Source organism: Lycium barbarum, chromosome 5 (genome assembly GCF_019175385.1).
Source record: "Lycium barbarum isolate Lr01 chromosome 5, ASM1917538v2, whole genome shotgun sequence".
Classification (NCBI taxonomy): Eukaryota; Viridiplantae; Streptophyta; class Magnoliopsida; order Solanales; family Solanaceae; genus Lycium; species Lycium barbarum.
In genome coordinates this window covers 26600262-26621812 of record NC_083341.1, presented here as the reverse complement: position 1 = coordinate 26621812, position 21551 = coordinate 26600262, and the positions used below count along the sequence as shown (strand labels likewise).

General features: G+C 38.1%; 1 protein-coding gene and 1 long non-coding RNA gene across 5 annotated transcripts in view; both read left to right on the top strand.

The window, feature by feature from the left end:
• Window positions 1-2051: 2051 nt before the first annotated feature.
• Window positions 2052-3858, top strand: LOC132642416 (uncharacterized). The gene is made up of 2 exons (XR_009583142.1): window positions 2052-2679; window positions 3607-3858. It is a non-coding gene; the product is annotated as an uncharacterized LOC132642416 (long non-coding RNA).
• A 12614-nt stretch (window positions 3859-16472) lies between these two features.
• The window catches only part of LOC132640763 (DNA repair protein RAD50), a 49098-nt gene continuing 44019 nt past the window's right edge, over window positions 16473-21551 (top strand). For 3 of the 4 annotated variants that reach the window (XR_009582359.1, XM_060357519.1, XM_060357520.1), the window contains exons 1-3: window positions 16473-16735; window positions 19298-19384; window positions 19795-19962. Coding sequence is in view for 3 of the 4 variants with exons in the window: in XM_060357519.1 (XP_060213502.1) it covers window positions 16613-16735; window positions 19298-19384; window positions 19795-19962 (378 nt within the window). In the remaining variant the exon portion in view is untranslated. Of the gene's footprint in view, window positions 16736-16757; window positions 16792-19297; window positions 19385-19794; window positions 19963-21551 lie in introns of those variants that run through there. The other variant, XM_060357521.1, reaches the window with a different exon arrangement.

Below are 21551 nucleotides of genomic sequence, written 5' to 3'. Positions count from 1 at the left end.
GCCTGATCTGGAGGAGGTGCTTCTTTGAGAATAGGAGAAGGCACCTGTTGATCAAGCACTTGGGACTAGTCTGTGTATTAAAGACAATCTCGTGTGTCTTAACAACTGTAGAAGGAGTCATAATAGGTGCAGGAACATCAGCTAAATCATTGGTTGCATCAACCAAACTACTCAGGTGCTGAAAAGAGTTCCTGACTGGAATATCACAAAACGCGGGGGTGAATGAAAAATTAATATGGGACACCACTGAGTCCTTCTGTTGATATGCATCAGAGGGAAAAATTATGCCCACATTGTTGTTAGCAACAAGGTGCTGCAATGGCTCATTATGTACCATTACAGAATTGGCTTTTGGTTCCCATTTCATGATCTTCTTTTTGGCCAAGTTAGCCTTGATGCTCCGTTGAATTATCTATCTATTTCTGGTATTAGCATTAGTTCTCTTGTGAGGGCCTCTGACCACAACATCGGGCAAAACAGGACATACAGCAACCGCTGGAAGACCCCTATCAACCACCTTACTAGGCTCAGCAATATTTCTGGTAGAATTGTCATTACAAGTAGAGGGCAGCCCAGAGTTAGAAGCTTCAACAGCTTGAGCAGGTCCTTTCGCAGCAACGTGAGGCATGCGTCTGTCGTTGGCATGGTCTCCATTAGCAACAAATTTATCAGCTTGAGATAGTCACACTTTCTCAATGTGGCCTTGATGTTTGCACTTAAAACAGTAATCCGGGACAAACTCATAGTCAATTTTCTGATCAAAACCACCACAATACACACCCTTATCATCTTCATTCCAACCCAAATAGAATCCCTCATATTCTTTTCCAAATCAATTTCTACTAGAACCTTAGCAAAATTAGGTCGAGAGTTGCATTCTGTGGCCTTATCAATTTTCAGGAGCATGCCCAAAGGAGAGCTGATTCGGAGAAAGGCATCCCAATTGTAATAGTGCCATTTGAGCTCGGGGATTTGAATCCACACAGGTGTTACTGAAGTTTCTTCCTTAGAATTAAAGTTGGAAGCCCAAGTAGCCAATCGCATCAAGTAACCTAACAAGATAATCCTCTCATAGAGAAATCCATAAAAATATGTTTAGAGTTATAATGCCCAATAATAACAGTTCCTCTAAGGACGAACCGGGCTTTAAAATCATGGCTAATATCATCAATAGATGGACGTCCATCAGAGAATTTACCTATAAGGGTGTTGTTGCAATCGTTGGCCAGTTCTCTCTTTTCTTGAATCGTGAAAAAAACAGCAGGTTTACCTTTATGAATCTCTGGTGGTCGGAATTGTAGAGAGGTTTTTGCTGGAGCCATAGTCTTTACTTGTAGAGCAGAGGAGTTAGAATAGTCCCCACTTGCCCCAAGAGGCGCCGTGGTCATTGTAGAAGCTTAGCGGAAGCGTTGATCTTCATAGAAAAGAGTGGCGAGCAGGGCCTCTTTTGATTGCTCCAGAGATTAGGTAAGCAATAACTAAATCCTTCTTTGAGGCAAAATTTCAAACAGGTGGTGGGCAGGAAGGAATTTTAGTTAAAGTGAACAAATAGGAGTGTCAATTCTCCCCCATTACCAGATTTCAGTCACATATTGAGTCTCAATTCATATACCAATTGCAGGTGTTGTTTCCCAAGATATTAACCCAAACAAATAAGATCAAAGAAAGTGTGCACAAGTTCGGCCAAATGGGAACTTTTGATCCTGCAATTCTGCGATAGAATTGAAATGTGATGACTCGATTTTGGTTCCCTATTGAGTTTGGAGTAGAATTAGCTGGTCCTCACGTCACTAGATCTCCCGTCAAGGCAAGCGGTGGAACGTGGCGGAGAGGCGCCAAGAAAGTAGCTGTTAAACCCCAATGGGTGTTATCCGTACGGAGAGCATTCTTTTTTTTTGCACTTTTATGCACTCTATAACAATTACTTATTGAATATGTTTGTTTTATTTGATGTAGTCTTGTGTAGTATATTTTTTTTAAGTATATCAGGAAATGCTATATGATAGCTTCGCTCAATGCTAAAACTGTAACTGGAATATAAAATAGATATAGTGGTTATTGTGTTTCACTCTTAGTTAAATAAATGATTGTTTTAGTATATGGTTTGAAAGGATTGTTTTAGTATATGGTTCGATCATTTTTGAGAATCAACTCTGCTATCTTATGATTTTTTCCAACTTTATCAACTTTAGTACCCCCTCAATAGTTTTAATTTGTTTAATACCAGATGTTTTGTTAGATAATATCTTCTACCTTGACATATGGAATATACTTTGTTTTAACTGTAACTGGGAATAAGCCAAACAAGGGTATATGATAGCTTTGTTTAAAATTGAAACTGTAATAGGAATCTAAAATAGATGTTTTGATTATTGTGTTATCCTTTCACATTCTCTATATTTCTTTTTTGATTTAGCATATACTATATATTTGCTTATACCTTTATTGGATGTGATAGTGTGCGAGGTGGGAAGGGTCGTGGGCGTGCAAATTTTCAAGGACGTGGCAATTCTAGAGCAAAGTCATCCTTCAAGCCTTACCCACCACAAACATCTAGACTTGAGTAAGCATCTCAACCACAAATGCACCCAATAAGGATTACTGAACCATCTCCAGAGACAATATAATCTAGTCGTACTCGTCAAGCACCTTCTCTAGTGACTAAAAATTGTGGTGCAGGTTAGTTTTCTTTTTAAATTTCTTGAAAATGAGTTCCTTTTGCTATTATTTTTAAATTTCTTTCCATTTCTACTAAATGTCAAGTTTCCCCCTATTTGGTGGCTGGGTTTATCTGAATAACAGAGGCTATTTATCTAATTAAATAACACTGGCTATTTGAATAATTTATTAGAACTTTTGTTATAGAAAATGTGGTGGCAGGTTATATTTTTGCCTTACTTGGACAGATGATTAGAAAAAGCAGTAGGTTTACTGGAAGTCACAAGATTTTGTCGATTCAACTACATTCATTCTAGTAATAACAATCATCAGAAATCCTAATACAAAGATCCTAACTTCAACTTATCATAGGATAGTGAAAATGGTGTAATGAAAGAATAGACATGAAAGTTGGGATTTTTGTATTAGGATTTTGTCTTAATGACATGCACACATCTTTTACCATCAAAAGTTCATTTTTCAGAAGACTTGGCATGTACATATGATATATTTTACATGTACACTTGAACTTTGTCTGGTAACATTTATACGATTTACATTTCTTCATATGAAACTAAAACACAATCTTCGTATGGCTAGCTTTGATTTTAGAATTTCATCATTCTTTTGGTTAGAGAAGTCTTGATGTTGTATTTTTTTTTTTGTTAGTCTTGATGTTGTATGTCTTTGTCAATAATAGTAATATTTTATCTAAAAAATATTTGGCCACCCTTTGCTGGTGATTGTAAGCATGGCCATTTCTAGAGATTTCGTAATGCTAGTTTCTTATTGTTCAAAAGATTCATATTTCTTTCTCTTGCAAACAGAATAATTTCTCTAGAACTTCAATTCTTCAACAGGCTACTATTTATTTCACAAGTCAGTGTGGTTCTTACCAATCAATATGACTATATTATGATCTTTTTTTTTTCTTGTTTCTCTTAATAGCAGGAGCAAGGTTCTTAAACAATCACAAATGAGGACAACCAAGGTGAAGTTTGAAGTCACCTAGTGTTTTTTTTTATGGTCAAAGGCATCGAACGAGGAGGAGTTTGAAGAATAAAGACACTTCATGTTTTATTTATTTTGGCCATATGTAAATGTATACAATGGCACTGATGATAAAGCATTAGGTAGCGTATGGCTAATTGACTACTTAGTAATGAAAGTATTTATTTATAATATTTGGCTTGAGAAGTGCTTTTGGTGTTTGTTGAATTATATGCTTTTAATATGTTATGGGAATTAATAGAAACACATGTATATTCATTTCAGACACGTAGGAGCCATAGAAAATCAATTAGGCCAACAATTTGGTGAATTATTGAAAAAATTGGCTTTTGTGGCGACTGTAGATTCTTCTAAAAGTAATTCTTTAGTGGCGATTGTAGTTGCTGCTAAAGAGTCATTTATTGTGGCGACTACAGTCGCTTGTAAAGGTTGTTATTTAGCGGCGACCTTACCAAAATCGAAGTTTTTTCGTAGCATATTTATTTACATTTTGTGGCGAGCGTGGTCGCTACAAAAGGATGTTTATTGTGACAACCACAAAAAGTTGTCACAAAAAACATTTAGCAATGGAGGTTGTTGCGGCGACCACAAGATCGCCGCTAAATACTATTAGTAGCGACTTTGCAGGTTACTTTGTTCAACTGCCTATAATCAATACACATTCGCAAAGATCCATCTTTCTTGCTTACGAACAAAACAGGTGCTCCCCATAGTGATGAACTGGATCTAATGAATCCCTTATCGAGCAAATCTTTCAGTTGTGCCTTTAGCTCCTTCAATTCTGCAGGAGCCATTCTATAAGGAGGAATAGATATGGGTTCGGTGTCCGGCAACACATCGATAGTGAAATCAATTTCTCGTTCTGGTGGAAGGCCTGGAAGTTCATCTGGAAATACATCTGGAAACTAATTTACTACCGGGACGGATTGAAGAATTGGCGGCTTTGCTTCGGTGTCATGAACTCGGACTAAATGATAAATGTAGCCCTTAGCAATCATCTTTCTTGCCTTGAGATAGGAAAAAAACCTACCCCTTGGGAATACTGTGTTACCTTTCCATTCAAGCACTGGTTCTCTCGGGAATTGGAATCAAACCATCGTTGTCCTGCAACCTACATTAGCATAACAAAAGGCCAACCAATCCATGCCTATAATCACATCAAAATCTAACATTTCCAGCTCAATCAAATCAGTTATAGTCTGACGATCACATCCCACAATCACACAATTTTTATACACTTGTCTAGATATTACCGGGTCACCAACAGGGGTGGATACCTCGAAAGGTTTGATTAACTCGGGTTTCACCCCAATACGACCAACAATATAAGGAGTGATATATGACAAGGTAGAACCCGGATCAATCAACGCATAAACATCATAAGAGAATACGGATAGTATACTTGTAACTACATCAGGGGAGGACTCAAGATCCTAGCGTCCAACTAAAGCATAAATACGGGGCTGTGAGCCACTACAACTGGATGCTACCCCCTTGCCCCTGCCATGACCTGCTGAAACCTGGGGAGTCTGCCTTACGGGGCGCACAGACGAAGAAGAACCTGCTACTAATCCTGTATGCTGAGCCTTAACTCTACCACCCACTGATGGACAATCACGCATTAGGTGTCCAATCTGACCACAGGAATAGCAAGCATATGAACCTCGGCAACACTGACCCGAATGTAATCTACCACACTGGCTGCATCGTGGTAATGGTGGTCTTCTCTGACTGGGGTCACCTTCAAACTGGGAACCCGAAACTCTTTAGCTCTGACCCTGTCCTGAATAAATGGGGCGGTTAAATCTCCTGCCCGCAAACCGAAGAGGTCCACTAGTCGTAGACTGGCCTGAATATCTGGAGAACTGTTGCCGCTGACCCCCTCTATACTCACTACTAGAACCGATGGATCTAGCCCACTTGCTCTGCCCTCTATCAATATCGCGCTCGCCTCGGGATGGTTGCTGCTACTCTTCTAGATTCTGGGCGTGGGCCTGAATATGGGAAATGTCCATCCCATCCTGAAGTGAAGTTGTCATGAAATATTTGATCAAATGTGGCCCTAAGCCACTCACAAATCTATGCACCCGGTCTCCCCTATCGGCTGCCATGGTCGGAGCACACCAGGCCAATGAATTGAAACGAAGACTATACTCCCGAGCACTCATATTCCCTTGCTTTAAGTTCAGAAACCTATCAGCTCGAGCTCGACGGCCTTCGGGTGGCAAATAATGGTGAATAAAAGCATCTACAACCACCTGCCAAATTGGAGGAGATACATTTTCCCCTCTTGAAGAAACCCGGTTATTATACCAAAGAACGGCTACATCCCGCAACCTATAGGATGCCAACTCCACTGACTCTGTATCTGAAGCATGTATAATCCTCAGTGTCCTCAACATCTCGTCTATAAAAACCTGCAGGTCTTCATCCGGCTTTGACCCAAAAAATTCTGGCGGGTTCAAACTCATAAAATCACGGGCTCTAGCACTAGTCGCTCTGTCACCTGGACCCGCACTCTGCCGCTGAGCTTAAGCAGCAACTAGTTGAGTCAATAGCTGAATAGACTCGGTCATCTGCTGACCCGAAGCACCCGGTGGAGGAACTGGAGCTGGAGCTAAGGCCCCTTCATGCCCTTGTAAAACAGACGGAGTATGAGAAGTCCGAGATGGAGCCTCATTATGGGACTCACTCTCTTCCATATTCGCCGGAGACTCTTGTTCATTCCGTCTTATTGTCATAGTCATGCCCTTCTAGGCGGCTATTTCTTTCCTCTTTACTGGCATTGCTGAGATCATAACGCACAATTAGGGAAAAAAGAAATTCTTATAACATGGCTCTATCGCACGATCTAGGAAGAAGAAAGATGATCATTAATCTTAAATGCCCCGCAGCCTCTTGTTTATAAGTGTAGTGTGCTTCACACCCATAACCAAAACTCTACTGGACACGACTCGTAGACACACCCTAGGACGGAACTGCTCTGATACAACTTTTGTCACGACCCAACTAATGGGCCATGACGGGTAACCGGAGCTAACTACCGAGAACCACTCATCATGCTATCTATCATACTCAACCTGGACATATATCAACCTCAACGCAAGACTTATCATGAAACAATCTCCAAATATCTCCCAAAATATGTATATTGCATAAGTCCACGAGCCTACAAAAATGATGTACAGAGTATACAAAGAGGAGGTCACATAGCACCTACAACCCACACATAAGTATCTACGGGCCTCTAACTGAAGTACTGAAATCATAAGGGCGGGACAGGACCCCACCATGCCCCAATATGTACACAAAAGAATATACCAAGGAATGGCGACTCCGGAGTAGTGGAGTGCTTTTGCAAATCCGCTGAGAAAGCTCCTAAGCGTCTACACCGTCTCCCTGGCTACCTGTGGGCATGAACACAGCGTCCATAAAAGAAGAGGACGTCAGTACGAACAATGTACTGACTATGTAAGGCATGTACAATAACATAATCAAGAAATAAGAAAGCACAAGTAAAAAAGAGAACCTGTAACTGATTGCCTCTTAAGGCGGAATCATGCATGCTAACAAGAGAAAACATCATATCATGCATACATATATATAAACTACCTGACCATATAGTTATGGTGTGATCATCATTAGCCCGCGTCCGGGCCTCCCGCGTTCGGGCTAAACATCTCAAGCCGCCCACTAGTGATGTCTGCCCATGCCATATATACATGGTGTAATCATCATCATAGCTGCTCACTACGTCTGTCGTAGTGGTGACTGTCGGCCATATAGGCGCGGTGTAATCATACATATACATAATATGAGGCATGCATGGGAGCTCAAGTAAAAGCTATAACTCTATCGGAGTGACGTAAGGTCGGGAACCTCCGATTACATTATGGAATAATCATCATCGCTGTGCCTCATCTTGGAAGAACTAATATCATGAGGTGAGACAACAACAAGAAGTAACATAAATGAAATCATAAAAGTAGGATTATCAAACTCATGAAAGCATCATTATCATCATCATTATCATAGAACATATCTCATCTCTATCTCATAAGAAGCTCTTAAGAATCTTTAACTTTCATCTTTTGGGATATAAGAAGGTCATGGAAATATGAAGAAGAAATCATAATATAAGAGTCATGCCTTTGAAAGAAGGAGACTAGCCTTACATACCTTTACGACTCCTTAACGACTAAGCGTTCTCCCTCCAAGCTCACAACTCTACATTCAAGAGAATCTGTACCAAGGTTAGATCATTAGAAACACGCTTAAGTCTAATCTAAAACGACTAAAAGGCTAACGAAAATTGGGCAGCATTTCCTTTGTTTCGACAACTTTCTCCATATAATAAACTACTCCCAAATAGCAATAGAAACACCCATAATATCATAATCAATAAACTTCTTCAAGTTAAACATTATTCAATCCTCATAATTCTTTTTCGGATCATCCACAACCATGACTACCATACAACAACATATTCATTTTTCACATAATGCTCTCTCAACGACATTAGCATTATTCATAACAAGATTATAGTCATCTCATGCCGAGAATCATGACTCAAATGAACTTACTACTCAAAATACCCTTACTTCCATATTTTGGGCTCATATTCTACTTTCTTCTCTAATCCAAGTCTTTCAACCACTCAATACTTGTAATAACATGAAATAAGTGTAAAACTCACCTTTGATTATGTAGGGATGGTCTTTGGATGAAGGTACTCCACTTCAGAAAACCCCAACTTCAATACAAAAGAGATTCTTGACTCCCACAAACCCTAGTAGCCTTCCTTCATTTGATTCTCTTGATTCTTGGTAGTTAATCCTTGATTCCTCTTAGATTAGTTTGGATATGATATGGGGAATGTTATAGAGCTTTCAAGGGTTCTGGAGAGTGTGGGAAATGAATTAAATGGTCATGAGTCATATATATATATAGAAATAGAAAAATCTGGAAAAAGTGACCCGATCGAGTTATACGGACACTTATATGGTCTGTATAACTTTATACGGTCTGTATAAGTGACCATATACTACCATCAAGGATTTTCCTTTTCTGTAAAAGTTATACGGACCCTTATACAGACCGTATAAGTGGTCGTATAACTCCATTTTTCCGAAATGATTCTCGTCAATTCGTTTGATCTCAACTCCTTATGGAACCTCCTTAGCACTTGTGTAATACTTCATTAACCATCTAAAGAGCCTTATAGCTTATCCTCAAGACTTTACTAAATCAACATTAGCTCGGTTGTTACAAAACCCTTCCGAACACAACTTATACTTTACTTCCTTCGACGGACTTTCTTCTCTTGCCTCAAGTGTATTTGGAATCTTAATTAGAATCATTAAGTATCCCTTCTTACTTGTAGGGACATCATACGCACCTTAACTTGCATTAGTCTATTCACCGCACAACGACCTAAAATTTTCGAGGTGTAACAGTACCCCTTCACTCAAGTCTAAGAATACCTGGCATGGCTAACGTGATTGTCTTGGCGTGATAGTCTAAGATCGTATGGTAAAGGGACAACCAACTCATGCCCAAAATGATGTCAAAATCTACTATATCCAAAATTACCAAGTCTACCCAGGTGTCATAACCCATAAAAGTAACTAAACAAGATCGATAGATTCGATCAACCACTACCGAATTTCCAACCGGGGTAGACACGTGAATAGGTACATCAAGTCGGTCACGAGTCAAATCCCAACCCACAGAATGATAAGCAGACACATAAGAGAAAGTAGTCCCTGGATCAAATAAGACTGACGCTGCCGGATGACAAACAGAAATGGTACCTGTGATCACAGATCTTGACGCCTCGGCCTCTAGCCTATCGGGAAAAACATAACAATAAGCGCCACTATGGCCACTCTGGCCGGACTGATATTTCCTCCCCTGGAGGCTTGAGAACCACCTCTACCAGACTGAGAGGAATGCGAACCACTACGGCCTGTGAGAGCACCGACTCTACTTGAAGAACCACCCCAACTACCAGAAGATATCGTAGTCCTAGGGGTCTGGAATCTGGAACCCTGCTTGGCCCCACCCTGTCTCTATCAGGTGCACTCTCTCGTAATATGACCGGGATCACCACAAACATAGCAAGCTCTAGATGTCTGAGGCTGAAACACTGAAGTTGAGGAACCGGAGTAACCTCCTCGGTCTGCTGGCCGAGAATGAGAGCCTCCAAAAACCTGCCCGGAACCATAATCACTCTGCCTAGAAGGGCCATTTGAAGAAGCCTGAAGTGCTAACTGAATAGGGCGGCTAGACTGTGGCTGATAGGTCCTGCTGACTGACCCCCACCTCTAGAAGTCGATCCATTGTAACTGCCATACTGACGGGGCTTTTTTTCACTACCCCCACCAAGGGCGCGAGCCCTGGCTGACTCAACACTCGTAACATGATCCACTACGGACTAAAAGGAAGCATCTATGGCGACAAGCTGAAGACACGCCATATGTAGGGGAAGCACCAGTCCACTCACAAACTTCCTAACCTTCTCTGACTCGGTCGGAATCAATTGCGTAGCATAACGTTCCAAGAACAGAAATCGAGCCTCATACTCGGCTACAGACATACCCCTCTAATGCAATTGGATAAACTCATCTCTCCTCTGATCTCTCAAAGTTCGGGGGACGTACTTCTCTAGAAGGCCTGATGAAACAGTGTCCAAGAGAGTGGAGGCGATCCAACGGACCTGCAATCAATGAAAAACCTCCATTAAGTCTTCGCATCCCTACGAAGCTGGAAAGACCCATAGTCCACCCCATGCGACTCAATAATACCCATCTTATACAATCTCTCATGCATATCCATAATAAACTCATACATGTTCTCACTCGACATACCAAAGAATCTAAGCAACTCGACCTTCAAGAATCTGCTAATTAACTCCTGATCTCCAAGAGTCATAATCGGGCCTGCAACGGGCCTAGGAGCACCAGCAGGGACTAGAATCCCATTAATCCGCGGGACCATGGCAGCAGCAGGCTGCATTCTCGGTGTCTGACCCTGCTCAGAAGTCTGCGCTCCTGCTCTGGTTTGTGATCCCCTTGAAGTAGCACCACCCACAGCATGCTGGCCATCAAGATGTAGAAAGATACAAGCCATTATGTCCTGAAGTACTTGATCAGACATAACTTTGGTGTGAGTCTGGGCTGGTCCCAGCCCTACCCCAACTGTATGCTCTCGTGCAGGCTGGCGCTCTGGCTGATGCTCTGGTGGAACTGATTTAGCGTGCCTCTGTCTAGCCACAAAGGCCCCGCCCTTGGCTGGTGCGGCACCACATTACGGATGCGGCCTCTAGAATGACCTCTTCCTCGCATGCCAGTCCCAGCAGTGGGCTCGAGCACCTCATCCCTAGCAATAGTAGCTCGAGTCCTAACCATCTGTAAGATAATAGGAGTGAATCAGATACCAATTTGAATATTCTAGATACCAATTTGAATAAAGTAGCACGAAAGAATGAAAGAATTCGAAGTCTCCTAAATGTCCCATAGCCTCTCGTAGATAAGTACGGAGCTCATCGTACCGATCCGCAAGACTCTACTAGACATACTCTTGTACTTATAGACCGGGTAACCTAGGGCTCTGATACAACCTTGTCACTAGGGTTGGGCGTTTAGGCCATCGGATTGGATATGAAATTTTTGGTTTGGATATTTGGTTTTCGGATTAAAGAAATTACAATCCAAATCCAATCCAAATAAATTCGGATTGGATTGGATACTTTAAGTTCGGTTTCAAATTATTCGGTTTGGATATTTTGAATTTTCGGATATGACTCTTGAGACTTAAGGCAAACTTATCAGGAATGAAATTCATTGTTAGTTCCACAGAGGTAAATCTAAATCTTAATTACTCAGTAAAAAAAGCCTTCCAGTTTAATTGTTCAAATTAGGATTAACAAATCCAAGTCATGTCCAACATAGTAAATCCATACCAAATAAAAGCATTCTGGAAAAATGGAAATGAGCAAAATAAAATTTGTGTAGTCATCTGGAGAAATAACAAAAAACCCTGCCGTGGGTGAGACTTTTGAGACTTGAGAAGTAAGAAAACCCTAAATTATATTTCATTTAGTAGAGAATTTATATTGGACTTAATATTTTAATGGGTAGGGCCTCAAGTACTAATATATTGGACCTTTAGAAACTAGACTTATTAGTCTTGGGCACATATGATATAGGTAGGCCTAGATATAAGGTATAAAAAAATTGGATTTTCGGATATCCAAAAATCTGTAGTACTAAATCCATATCCAATCCGAAATCCATAAATTTTAAAAATAAAATCTTAAGTCCAATCCATAATTCAAATATCCAAACCAAATATTTAAAAAGTTCGGATTTCGGGTTGACCCAAACTATGCCCACCCCTACTTGTCACGACCAAAATCACTAGTCGTGCGGGCACCTACTCTTTCCCAACTAGTAGGCGAACCCATCCCTTAATCATTAATCCAAACAACAATAAAATAAATAGAAGCAGTAGAAGTCTAAATCATAAATAAACATAAGTGCGGAATCTAAATACAACCCCCAGATCTGGTCTGAATCATACAAGAGCGTCTAAGTAAATGTCTAGAAATACAAGTCCAAAATGATAAAATATCTGTCTGAATGGAAGAAAATAAAGACATAGATAAATGAGTCTCCAGGCAGCGGCTCGTCAGATGCTCACCCTAGACACTCGAAAGCAGGGCCTCGAGATCACTTGCGGGGGCTAGAAGTAGAGCCTGTCATGAACTCTGCACTCCGAAAAGAATGCAACAAGGTAGTATCAGCACAAACATTATGTACTAGTAGGTATCATATGCTGACAACAGTTATCTAACATATATAAAAAAAGGAACTGAAGAATAGGCATGCTCGCAATCAAGTATAACCACAAAACAATCCAAGAACAAATACCATAGGTGATAGGAATATCAAGTTAGAATTAATATAATGTATGAATGAAGTAATGAATGTATATGCAATGCAATGCAATGATATGCACTGGCCAAATGTAAGTCTCCGTACACACATGCTACGGACGGAAATACCTCCACGTCTCGATAGTCATGATCCATAGGGGACCCGCAAAGTCCATGTACTAATCACTCCGCACACAGTCCAGAGATGACTTCACAACACCAACCACTCCGCACACATCCCATTGGTGGTTCCATATCACTAGCCATTCTGCACACAGCCCATAGATGGCTACTATATCAAGTATGTCTAAAGAATCTTGGATGTTCCCTTCTCACTTATCATCAACAACACCAATCATAGGTAATATCAATGTATCATGGAAATGAGGATGAATGCAATGCATACTAACAATATCAAGTGAATCATATCAATCTCTATCTTGCCACGCATGGACACATGTCACAATATCAATATCAAGTCAATTTCTTCCTCTATCCATGATAATGTCTAGATAAGTGCGAGACAACCGTAACACAATCACAATACGACAACTAAGTGTCAAGTCCATTATCACACATATGGCAACAAGCCAATACATAACAAAGAGGTAACAAGCCCACAAATCAGTCAACAGTACCAATCCTAAGTAATCCATCCCAACTTCATACCCGAAGGCGTAACATGCTTTCTCCGACAATAACTAACTCTACATATGCTTCGCTAACCGGACTCTAACCAAAAGGTAAGCCGTAAACTACATCGCTGCCGAGCTGGAGCCACGAACAATCAAATCTGAGCCTTGCCCTTTCGAAAAGCCTCCAAATACTCAAAGTCTAGGCATTATCGAATTCTAAGTTAGAAACGAGATACAATAGTACCCATATTACTATACATTCGTTTGGATCAAAATTAATTAAGTAAAAGAGAGAAAACGGGCCTACAAGGGTAAAACAGGTATTTCAAAGATGGAATAGGTAACCCAACATTCTAGAAGTTCAATTCTACTCCCTAATTGCTAAATTATCTCAAGTATTGCTCAATTTCATTATTCAAGGCAAAATTCTCAATTTGGGTATACACCCTAACTTTCAATCTTTCAATTCCTCAAGTATAATGGAAGATTCAAGCCTATTGGTTACTAATCCATCAAATTGCATGCTTAGATTAGTCAAATCCATCAAGTCAAATCCATCAAGTAATCTCATAGTAAAAGACTAAAATTCAAATAACAATGTAAAAGTCAAACCTATCTTCTTCCTTTAGCTCTATAGATTTTCTACTATAGATTCAAGCTTAGGAAAGGTAAATAAAGGAAATCAAGGTTAGAGAGACTTACCCCAAGATGAATTCACTTAAAACCTCTTCAAATCGCCTTAAAGACACTTAGGAGAAATAATTTTGGGAATGGGAAATGAAGGGTTTAACTTAGCATTAAATACAATTTGTCCTGCGTTTTCCACCGCAGAAGTAAGGAGTCCGCTATAGCAGAGCTCCGCCTGCTGGAGCGAAATCCCACTAATCCAACTAGCTCGAGCCAGTGGACCAGGGACAATCACCCGAGACCTCCTAGATGCAAACTAGACATGTAAACATACATAAAAACACGCTACGGACTCACTCGAGGTCTTGAAATTCCCAACGGAGGTCTATTTGACCGGGTCAACACCCAATGGCCAAAACCATCTTTCTAACCAATAACCAAAAACGCTCCCGAGTGCGTCGGGAACCGAACTGAACATCCCACCAAGTCATAATCGACCATCCGGACATCTCAAAATTGACAGATTTTCGAAAAAGGTCCGTTTATTCAAAATTTAACTATCAGTTAACTGTTTTTCTCTTTAAGGCTCTATTTCTCATAAGTCATCATAGATCTCGCCCGATTACCTCGGGAACCGTGTCACTCATCCCCGCGGGTCAAAATCATACTAATAAGCCTCAGGAAAAGGTCAATCGGGGTAAATGGTCAAAGCACTATAATGATCAAACAGGTTTAAGGCAAGGAGAAATAATGTCCCCTTTTTGGTTTGTTCCAGCTATGAAGTATTTCAGCAAGCTGCTAAAATCTCTAAGGAATGAACCTAATTTTAAGGTTCGTCCTAAATGTGCTAAGCCGAATCTCATACAATTGCGCTTTAAAGACAATTTACCATAATTTTGTAAAGGTGGCAAGAAGTGTACGACACTGTTATATGAGTAATTTCAAAAGTTTGATGCATTATTGATAGCCTAATGTCAACACGAGTTCCATATACTTTGGAGTTGTAAGGCCTGATTTACAACAATGAATACTTGGTATGTTGGGTTTTACTAGAGGATACCTTGGAGTACCTTTGAGCATTAAGAGACTGTTTGCAATCCAATGTCTGCTAAATTTCTGTCATATGCAGGGAGGTCTTAATTAACAAAGAATGTCCTTTTTAAACAAAAGTTTCTCATCCCTTGGACTTCACTGGGTAAGTTGTTGTCATTGTTGTTTCTCATCCCTGATATTTGCCATACCTAAGAAGATTGTACAAACTATTTAGAAAATATGTAGGAGGTTCCTATAGACAGAAAAAACTAAGATATCCGCGAAACCATTGCTGGCCTGGGATAAACTGTGTCATCTCGACCAACACGTGATCTTCATTTTTAAATGTGTTATTGTGGAATAGAGATGCAATATGTAAACTCCTATGGATACTTGCAAGAAGCAATACAAGCTATAGGTCAAATAGATGCATATATATTATGGGAAAAGAGGACCTATATGGATGCAGACACAATCAAAACAACTTTAGTGGGTGGTTCAGAATACTTTCAAGGCAACGAAATACTTGGAGAACACTTATGTTCTACTAGAATTGCACTGAATAGAGAATTCTTTTACTAATAATATGTATAAGAAATTACAAAGTACTTTCCAGAAATTAGGGTGGAGAAGATTGATGTGGAACAACCAAGGTTCTCCCCAATGGATATTTATATGTAAGTTAGCTATACATGAGAGACTATATACCAGGGATAGACATCAGACTAATTACTTGAGGACTACCTACAAGCTTAACATGCCCTTTGTGTAATGAAGATAATGTGAGCATACAACATTTATTCTTTTACATTAGTAGGGGATCATTAGAAGTCACATAGGTTGATAGGAGGACATAGGATGTAAGAACAATATTTTAAAGGGAGTAACATCAAAATTGGCATATACAAATGTATTTAACAACTACAGTTTATTACCTATGGCTAGAAATTAAAGGAATCACCAAGTGTTCTAGAATAAGAGGAAAACAACTCATTCCATCATCTAATTGACAGAGTAAGAGGTGTATTTTAGAGCTAGTTTAAAACCTCAAATAATGATATCTTACATAATTTAATGTATTTTCTTTTAATCCTAATGGCCTTAATGGATGGTGGTAATTTTAAAGGGGAGGAGCGATATAAGTGGCAATGTGGCATACATAAGAGTGGGAGCTCCTATCCATGTCCGGTTTTGGTTCTGTTTCTCTTTATTTGTTTTCTTTTTCTTGAGTTGAGATTTTCGTTTGATAGTAAAAGTCATTTTAATTACAAAATTTTCAAACCATGTATTGAATCAGACTTCTATTATTTTATATTTAAAGATAATATAATTTTAAAAATAATCTATTTCTTATATAGATGAACCAAGAACATAAGCATCATTTAATTGATGTTCAAATATGCTTAGAGTCTGTTTGAATGGGTTATAAAAGCACCTAAAAATTATTTTGGCTTAAATACAACTAAAATAAGCCAATCCAAACATGATCTTAATCATACTATTTCATAAGGACCAAAATTAAAATTTATTAAAATTCTTTTTTTAAAAAGGAAAAACATCAAAATGAACACAGAAGGCCAAAGCCTGAGGTTTTATTAAACCCTCTTTTGCTTCCCCCTCTCCTTTCCGTCTCAAATTAACTTCATTTCAACTCTTGTGGTGTGGTCATATAAATCGTCAATGCAAATAAACAAATAGAAGATCAGAAAAGATGAGCACGGTAGATAAGATGCTCATAAAGGGCATCCGTAGCTTTGATCCAGAGAACAAAAACGTCATCACATTTTTCAGACCTTTAACCCTCATTGTTGGCCCTAACGGTGCCGGAAAAACCGTATAATCCTAACTCTCTATATTACTTGTATAAAAATGTTACTACTACTCCATTAGGTATTAGTCGTTTGCATAATTTTGTTGCTCAACTCCATTCATGTATTCACTTTTTCTTATTTTAAATTCTAATTATATTTGAATATGAATTGAATTTACGACTATTAATTGTTACTTCCTTATGTCAGTGTTATTTCTGCATACTAGTTCATTAGGTATTAGTCTGCTGCATAAATTTGTTGCTCAACTTCAGTCATGTATTTACTTTTTTCGTATTTTGAATTCTAATTTTATTCGAGGATAAGTTCTATTTTCCTATCTCAGTGTAATTTCTGCATAAATTTTTTACTACTAGTTCATTAGGTATTTGCTGCTCAACTTCATTCATGTATTTACTTTTCTTTTTGTTTTTATAATTTTAATTTTGAGCAGAAGGTCTATGAACTGACGGTGTAAAAAAGATTTAGGACCCGTTTGGCCATGAGAATTCTTCACTTTTTTTCCATTTTATTTGAAAATCAGCATTTGGCCATGAAAATTCCAAATACAACTTGAAGTTGTATTTGGAATTTCGAAAACGCCCGAAACCTTGTTTTCACGTTTTTCACTTTCAGTTTTGGACCATTGCATTTATTTTTTCTTTTTTAAAATTTTATTTTAATTTTTTATTTTAGGTCGGCCATCAAACTGTCGCATGTTCTACTATCCATTACCCAATATTCTAAGCTTCATAGAGAAAAACTGGACACTCTTTTGGTGTTGATCAGTTTAAAACAAATAATAAACACTAGAGTAAACGAATGTGGTTTTTATATATTGCATAAAATAATACGGATTAGAGTTAACGAATGTGGTTTGGATAGAGGAAGAAAATAATAAGGATGGCAAATTCAGGTGAATTAGTCAAGTTGGGTGGTTCTGCTAGTTTTTGGAAATTGGGGTTATAAATTATATTTCATGTTTTTTTAGGAAAAGTACACAACCAAATATTATTTGCAAAAACTATAATCAAACACAACTCCAACTTCAAAAATTCCAAATAAAGTGAAAAAATATTTGGTTTCTACGGCCAAACGCCTACTTATACTATCAGGTCACTTATGACCTTAAAATGCAACTGCAGGTAATTCTTTAAGCTCAAGTTGGGCACTTCGTTTTGCTTAGGCGCTTTAGTACAAGCTATAGTTGGCAAAGTGATTAGCTATAAGAAATTAGAACGTTATTGTAAAACACCATAATCGCTATTCTCTCTCTCCCTCCATTTACGAATATGAATTGTTATTTGCTTATGTCAGTGTAATTTCTGCTTAATATGTTACTAGTTCATTAGGCATTAAGCGTTGCATAAATTTGTCTCTCAACTCCATTCATGTACTCCCTCCGTCCCAATTTATGTTGCACGGTTTGACTTTAAGTTTTGATTAAGAAAGAAAGGAATACTTTTGAAATTTGTGTTCTTAAAACAAATCTTAGACATTTGTGTCGTTGTAAATCATTTCATTAAGGGTAAAACACGAATTTTAAAGTTGAGTTGTTTCTAATTATAGAAAGGTGACATTCTTTTTGGGACAAACTAAAAAGGAAATGGTGCCACATAAATTGGGACAGAGGTAGTACTTACATTTTCTTATTTTCTTATTTTAAATTTTAATTATATTTGAGTATAATTTCTTATTTTAAACCGTAATTACTACTCTCTATCTCCGTCTATTCACAAATATGAACTGTTATTTTCTTATATAAGTGTAATTTCTACATAAATTGTTACTAGTTCATTAGGTGTTAGTCGTCGCATAAGTTTGTTGCTCAACTCCATTCATGTATTTACTTTTTCTTATTTTGAATTCTAATTATATTCGAGTAAAATTTCTATTTTCAATGACTATAAGTTCTATGAACTGACTGTGTAAAAATAAAAAATTGCACTAAAATGCAACTGCAGGTATGCTTTAGTGCAAGAGTATTAGTGTTTGCATGAATTTGTTGCTCAATTCCATTCATGTATTTTCGTTTTTTCGATTTTAATTCTAATTTTATTAAAGTTCTATGAACTGATGGTGTAAAAAAATTTATACTATCAGGTCACTTAAAATGCAACTGTAGGTAATTCTCTAAGCTCAGGTTGGGCACTTCGTTTCGCTTAGGCATTTTATTGCAAGCTATAGTTGGCAAAGCAATTAGCTTCTTTGTGTAAAGAACCTGATCATTACAAAATTTAAACATGTTTGATTCTTTATATATTTTGACTGGATTGTAGCATTTCAATTGATAAACCATTTTATTTCTAGCTACAAATAATTATTATTTGCGTTTAACATTATTTATTCATGCAATGACTATATAACTTAACTCTTTCTTCATCAGTGCTCTTCTTTAATAAAGTCCACCATTTAATTGTGCTTTGGTCCATCAGAATGTTTCTATGTTTTTCAACTTGGACATCTCTGGGTAGATTCCAGTTAAGTAGTTGAAGATGATCTTCATGTGATTGAATAACAGGCTTTCCATTGCCAGAGTACTTTGTATGTTCATTTCTTTTTGTAATTATTCTTCTTGCTGTGGGCAGACTATAATTGAGTGCTTGAAGGTTGCCTGCACTGGTGAGATGCCGCCAAATGCTCGCTCTGGTCACAGCTTCATCCATGACCCTAAGGTGTCATCTTTTTGGACTTACTTGAGAAGGAGTAAATATTTTTTAGGATCTTTACACAAATAGCTGGCTGGATTCATTGTTTATTTTCATAGCCATATACATCCATTATACACTGATTATATACATATTATACATGAATTATTCATATATTATTCATCCGCCGGCTATTTTTAGTTTATTGGTTGGGTGTGCGGCTATTTAGTTTAATTCTTCTAAATTTTTTAACAACCTGGTCCAAATATCAATGGTCACCCAAAAGTTTAAAATCATGTTTTAAATAGCAGACTATCCTAACCCGATAAATCAGTCAATGATCCCATAACTGATACGAACTGGATAGTTTATTGTAGTTATCTTTTGTTTTTATTATTTGAAGTTTGTGGTTAAAACTGAACACTATGCTGGTGAAGGTGGCTGGAGAGACGGAGACAAAGGGGCAGATAAAGTTGCGGTTCAAGACAGCAGCAGGGAAAGATGTGGTGTGCATTAGGTCTTTTCAGTTAACTCAGAAGGCAACAAAGATGGAGTACAAGGCCATTGAGAGTGTTCTACAGACTATCAATCCTCACACTGGAGAGGTATCACTAATTTATTTGACGGTTTTGGTCAATTTGGTACTTCCATGTCTTAGTAGAATTAGTCGAGGTTATATGTCTGGTGAAGAGGAAAATTTGACCATCGAGGGCAGTGATATTAACCTTGTATTCATATAGATCACATAAGACTGTTGAGGGTCATATATATACGAATGATAAGGATAAATAACAATTGAATGCATGATTTGTTAGAGATTATGTTCTAGAAATAAATCACGATTAAAATATTGATAAATTGGTTGGGTATATGAAGTCAGTAGCATTCTTATAATGTTTTTCCGTCAGTTTAATTCGGTGAAGAAAGGACTTGGGCCTGTTAATATTGGGGTCAAAGGCAGGGAAATACTGCTACACAGGGAGGAGTTGTAAACTTGTAATGACAGTCCGTTAAGGTTCTGAAGAAGTGTTTATGTGGGGAATGGCCGGAGCTAGTCAAGAACTTCTTGTGATTTATGGAGGATGTAGCCAGATTACCTCCATTAATAGGAAACTGGAATGGGGGGTAGAGGTTTAACGATGTAGTTTGTGGAAAAACCTCATGTCCAATTTACAAGAAGTGGCTCATTGTAGCGCTGTGTATTGGTCATAGCATCAGAGGATGAGCAGGAGCTGATTCAGATCCATCTAAAATTGCATGACTTGAAACATTAAATAAAAATCATAGAATTTTAGTGATTTTTTAGATTGATCCGATTTGGTGGAGGACCTGATAGCACAACAATAACTGGTGTATGAGGCAAAAAACAGTAGTGCGAACGCTTGTTAGCTAATTATTTAAAAAGAAAGAAACTATGGAGTTACTTTCATTACTAGTTGAATCCACTGCCCTGCCTTAACAAGATCTACCCTACCATTCTCTCGAGTCAAGCATTTTCCTTGGTTTCTCTCTAATTTCATTCTAAAATTGTTGCAGAAGAAAACACAATTGAATGATGATAAACAGGTTATGCATATTGCGCATGCACAATTGAAAGAAACATGACATGTAAATGATATGATAACCAACAATGAGGTTTCCCCCCTAAAGAATATTATTACCTTATCCAGAAGACTTTAAAAGAGATAAGGAATCAAGGATACCAAATGGAAACTAAAGAAGCTATAAGCACAAGATGATTTTAAGTTTCCCTGCTTCAAAGGCTCAAAAATTGCCGGCATTTATACAATCTCTCCTTTCCTGCTTTTCATAACCTAATTTGACCACAGGGAGATAAGGGAAGAACATATGCAACGTAGTTTTAACCCATATCTCCTGGGATTGTTTGTATTTTAGCTACCATTGGTCAAGTCGTATGTGTTAAAAAAGAGAAGTTCAAAGAAACAATACTACTCCAAGTACAAAATCATGTAAAATATTTTCATTGCATGTGGATTTGGACTTGGAAATGCATCAGTCTTTATTTCTCAAAATAGAGACAGGATCATACAACTTTTAAGTATATCTCTTTATTTTTTTGGCATTGGTACAATTTTTTTTTGATGTGGATAGATGGGAAGAAACCACCTAGTGTTTTTTGCCTCCACTGGAAATTGAACTTGAGGCGTCATGGTTCTCAACCCACTCCACTGAC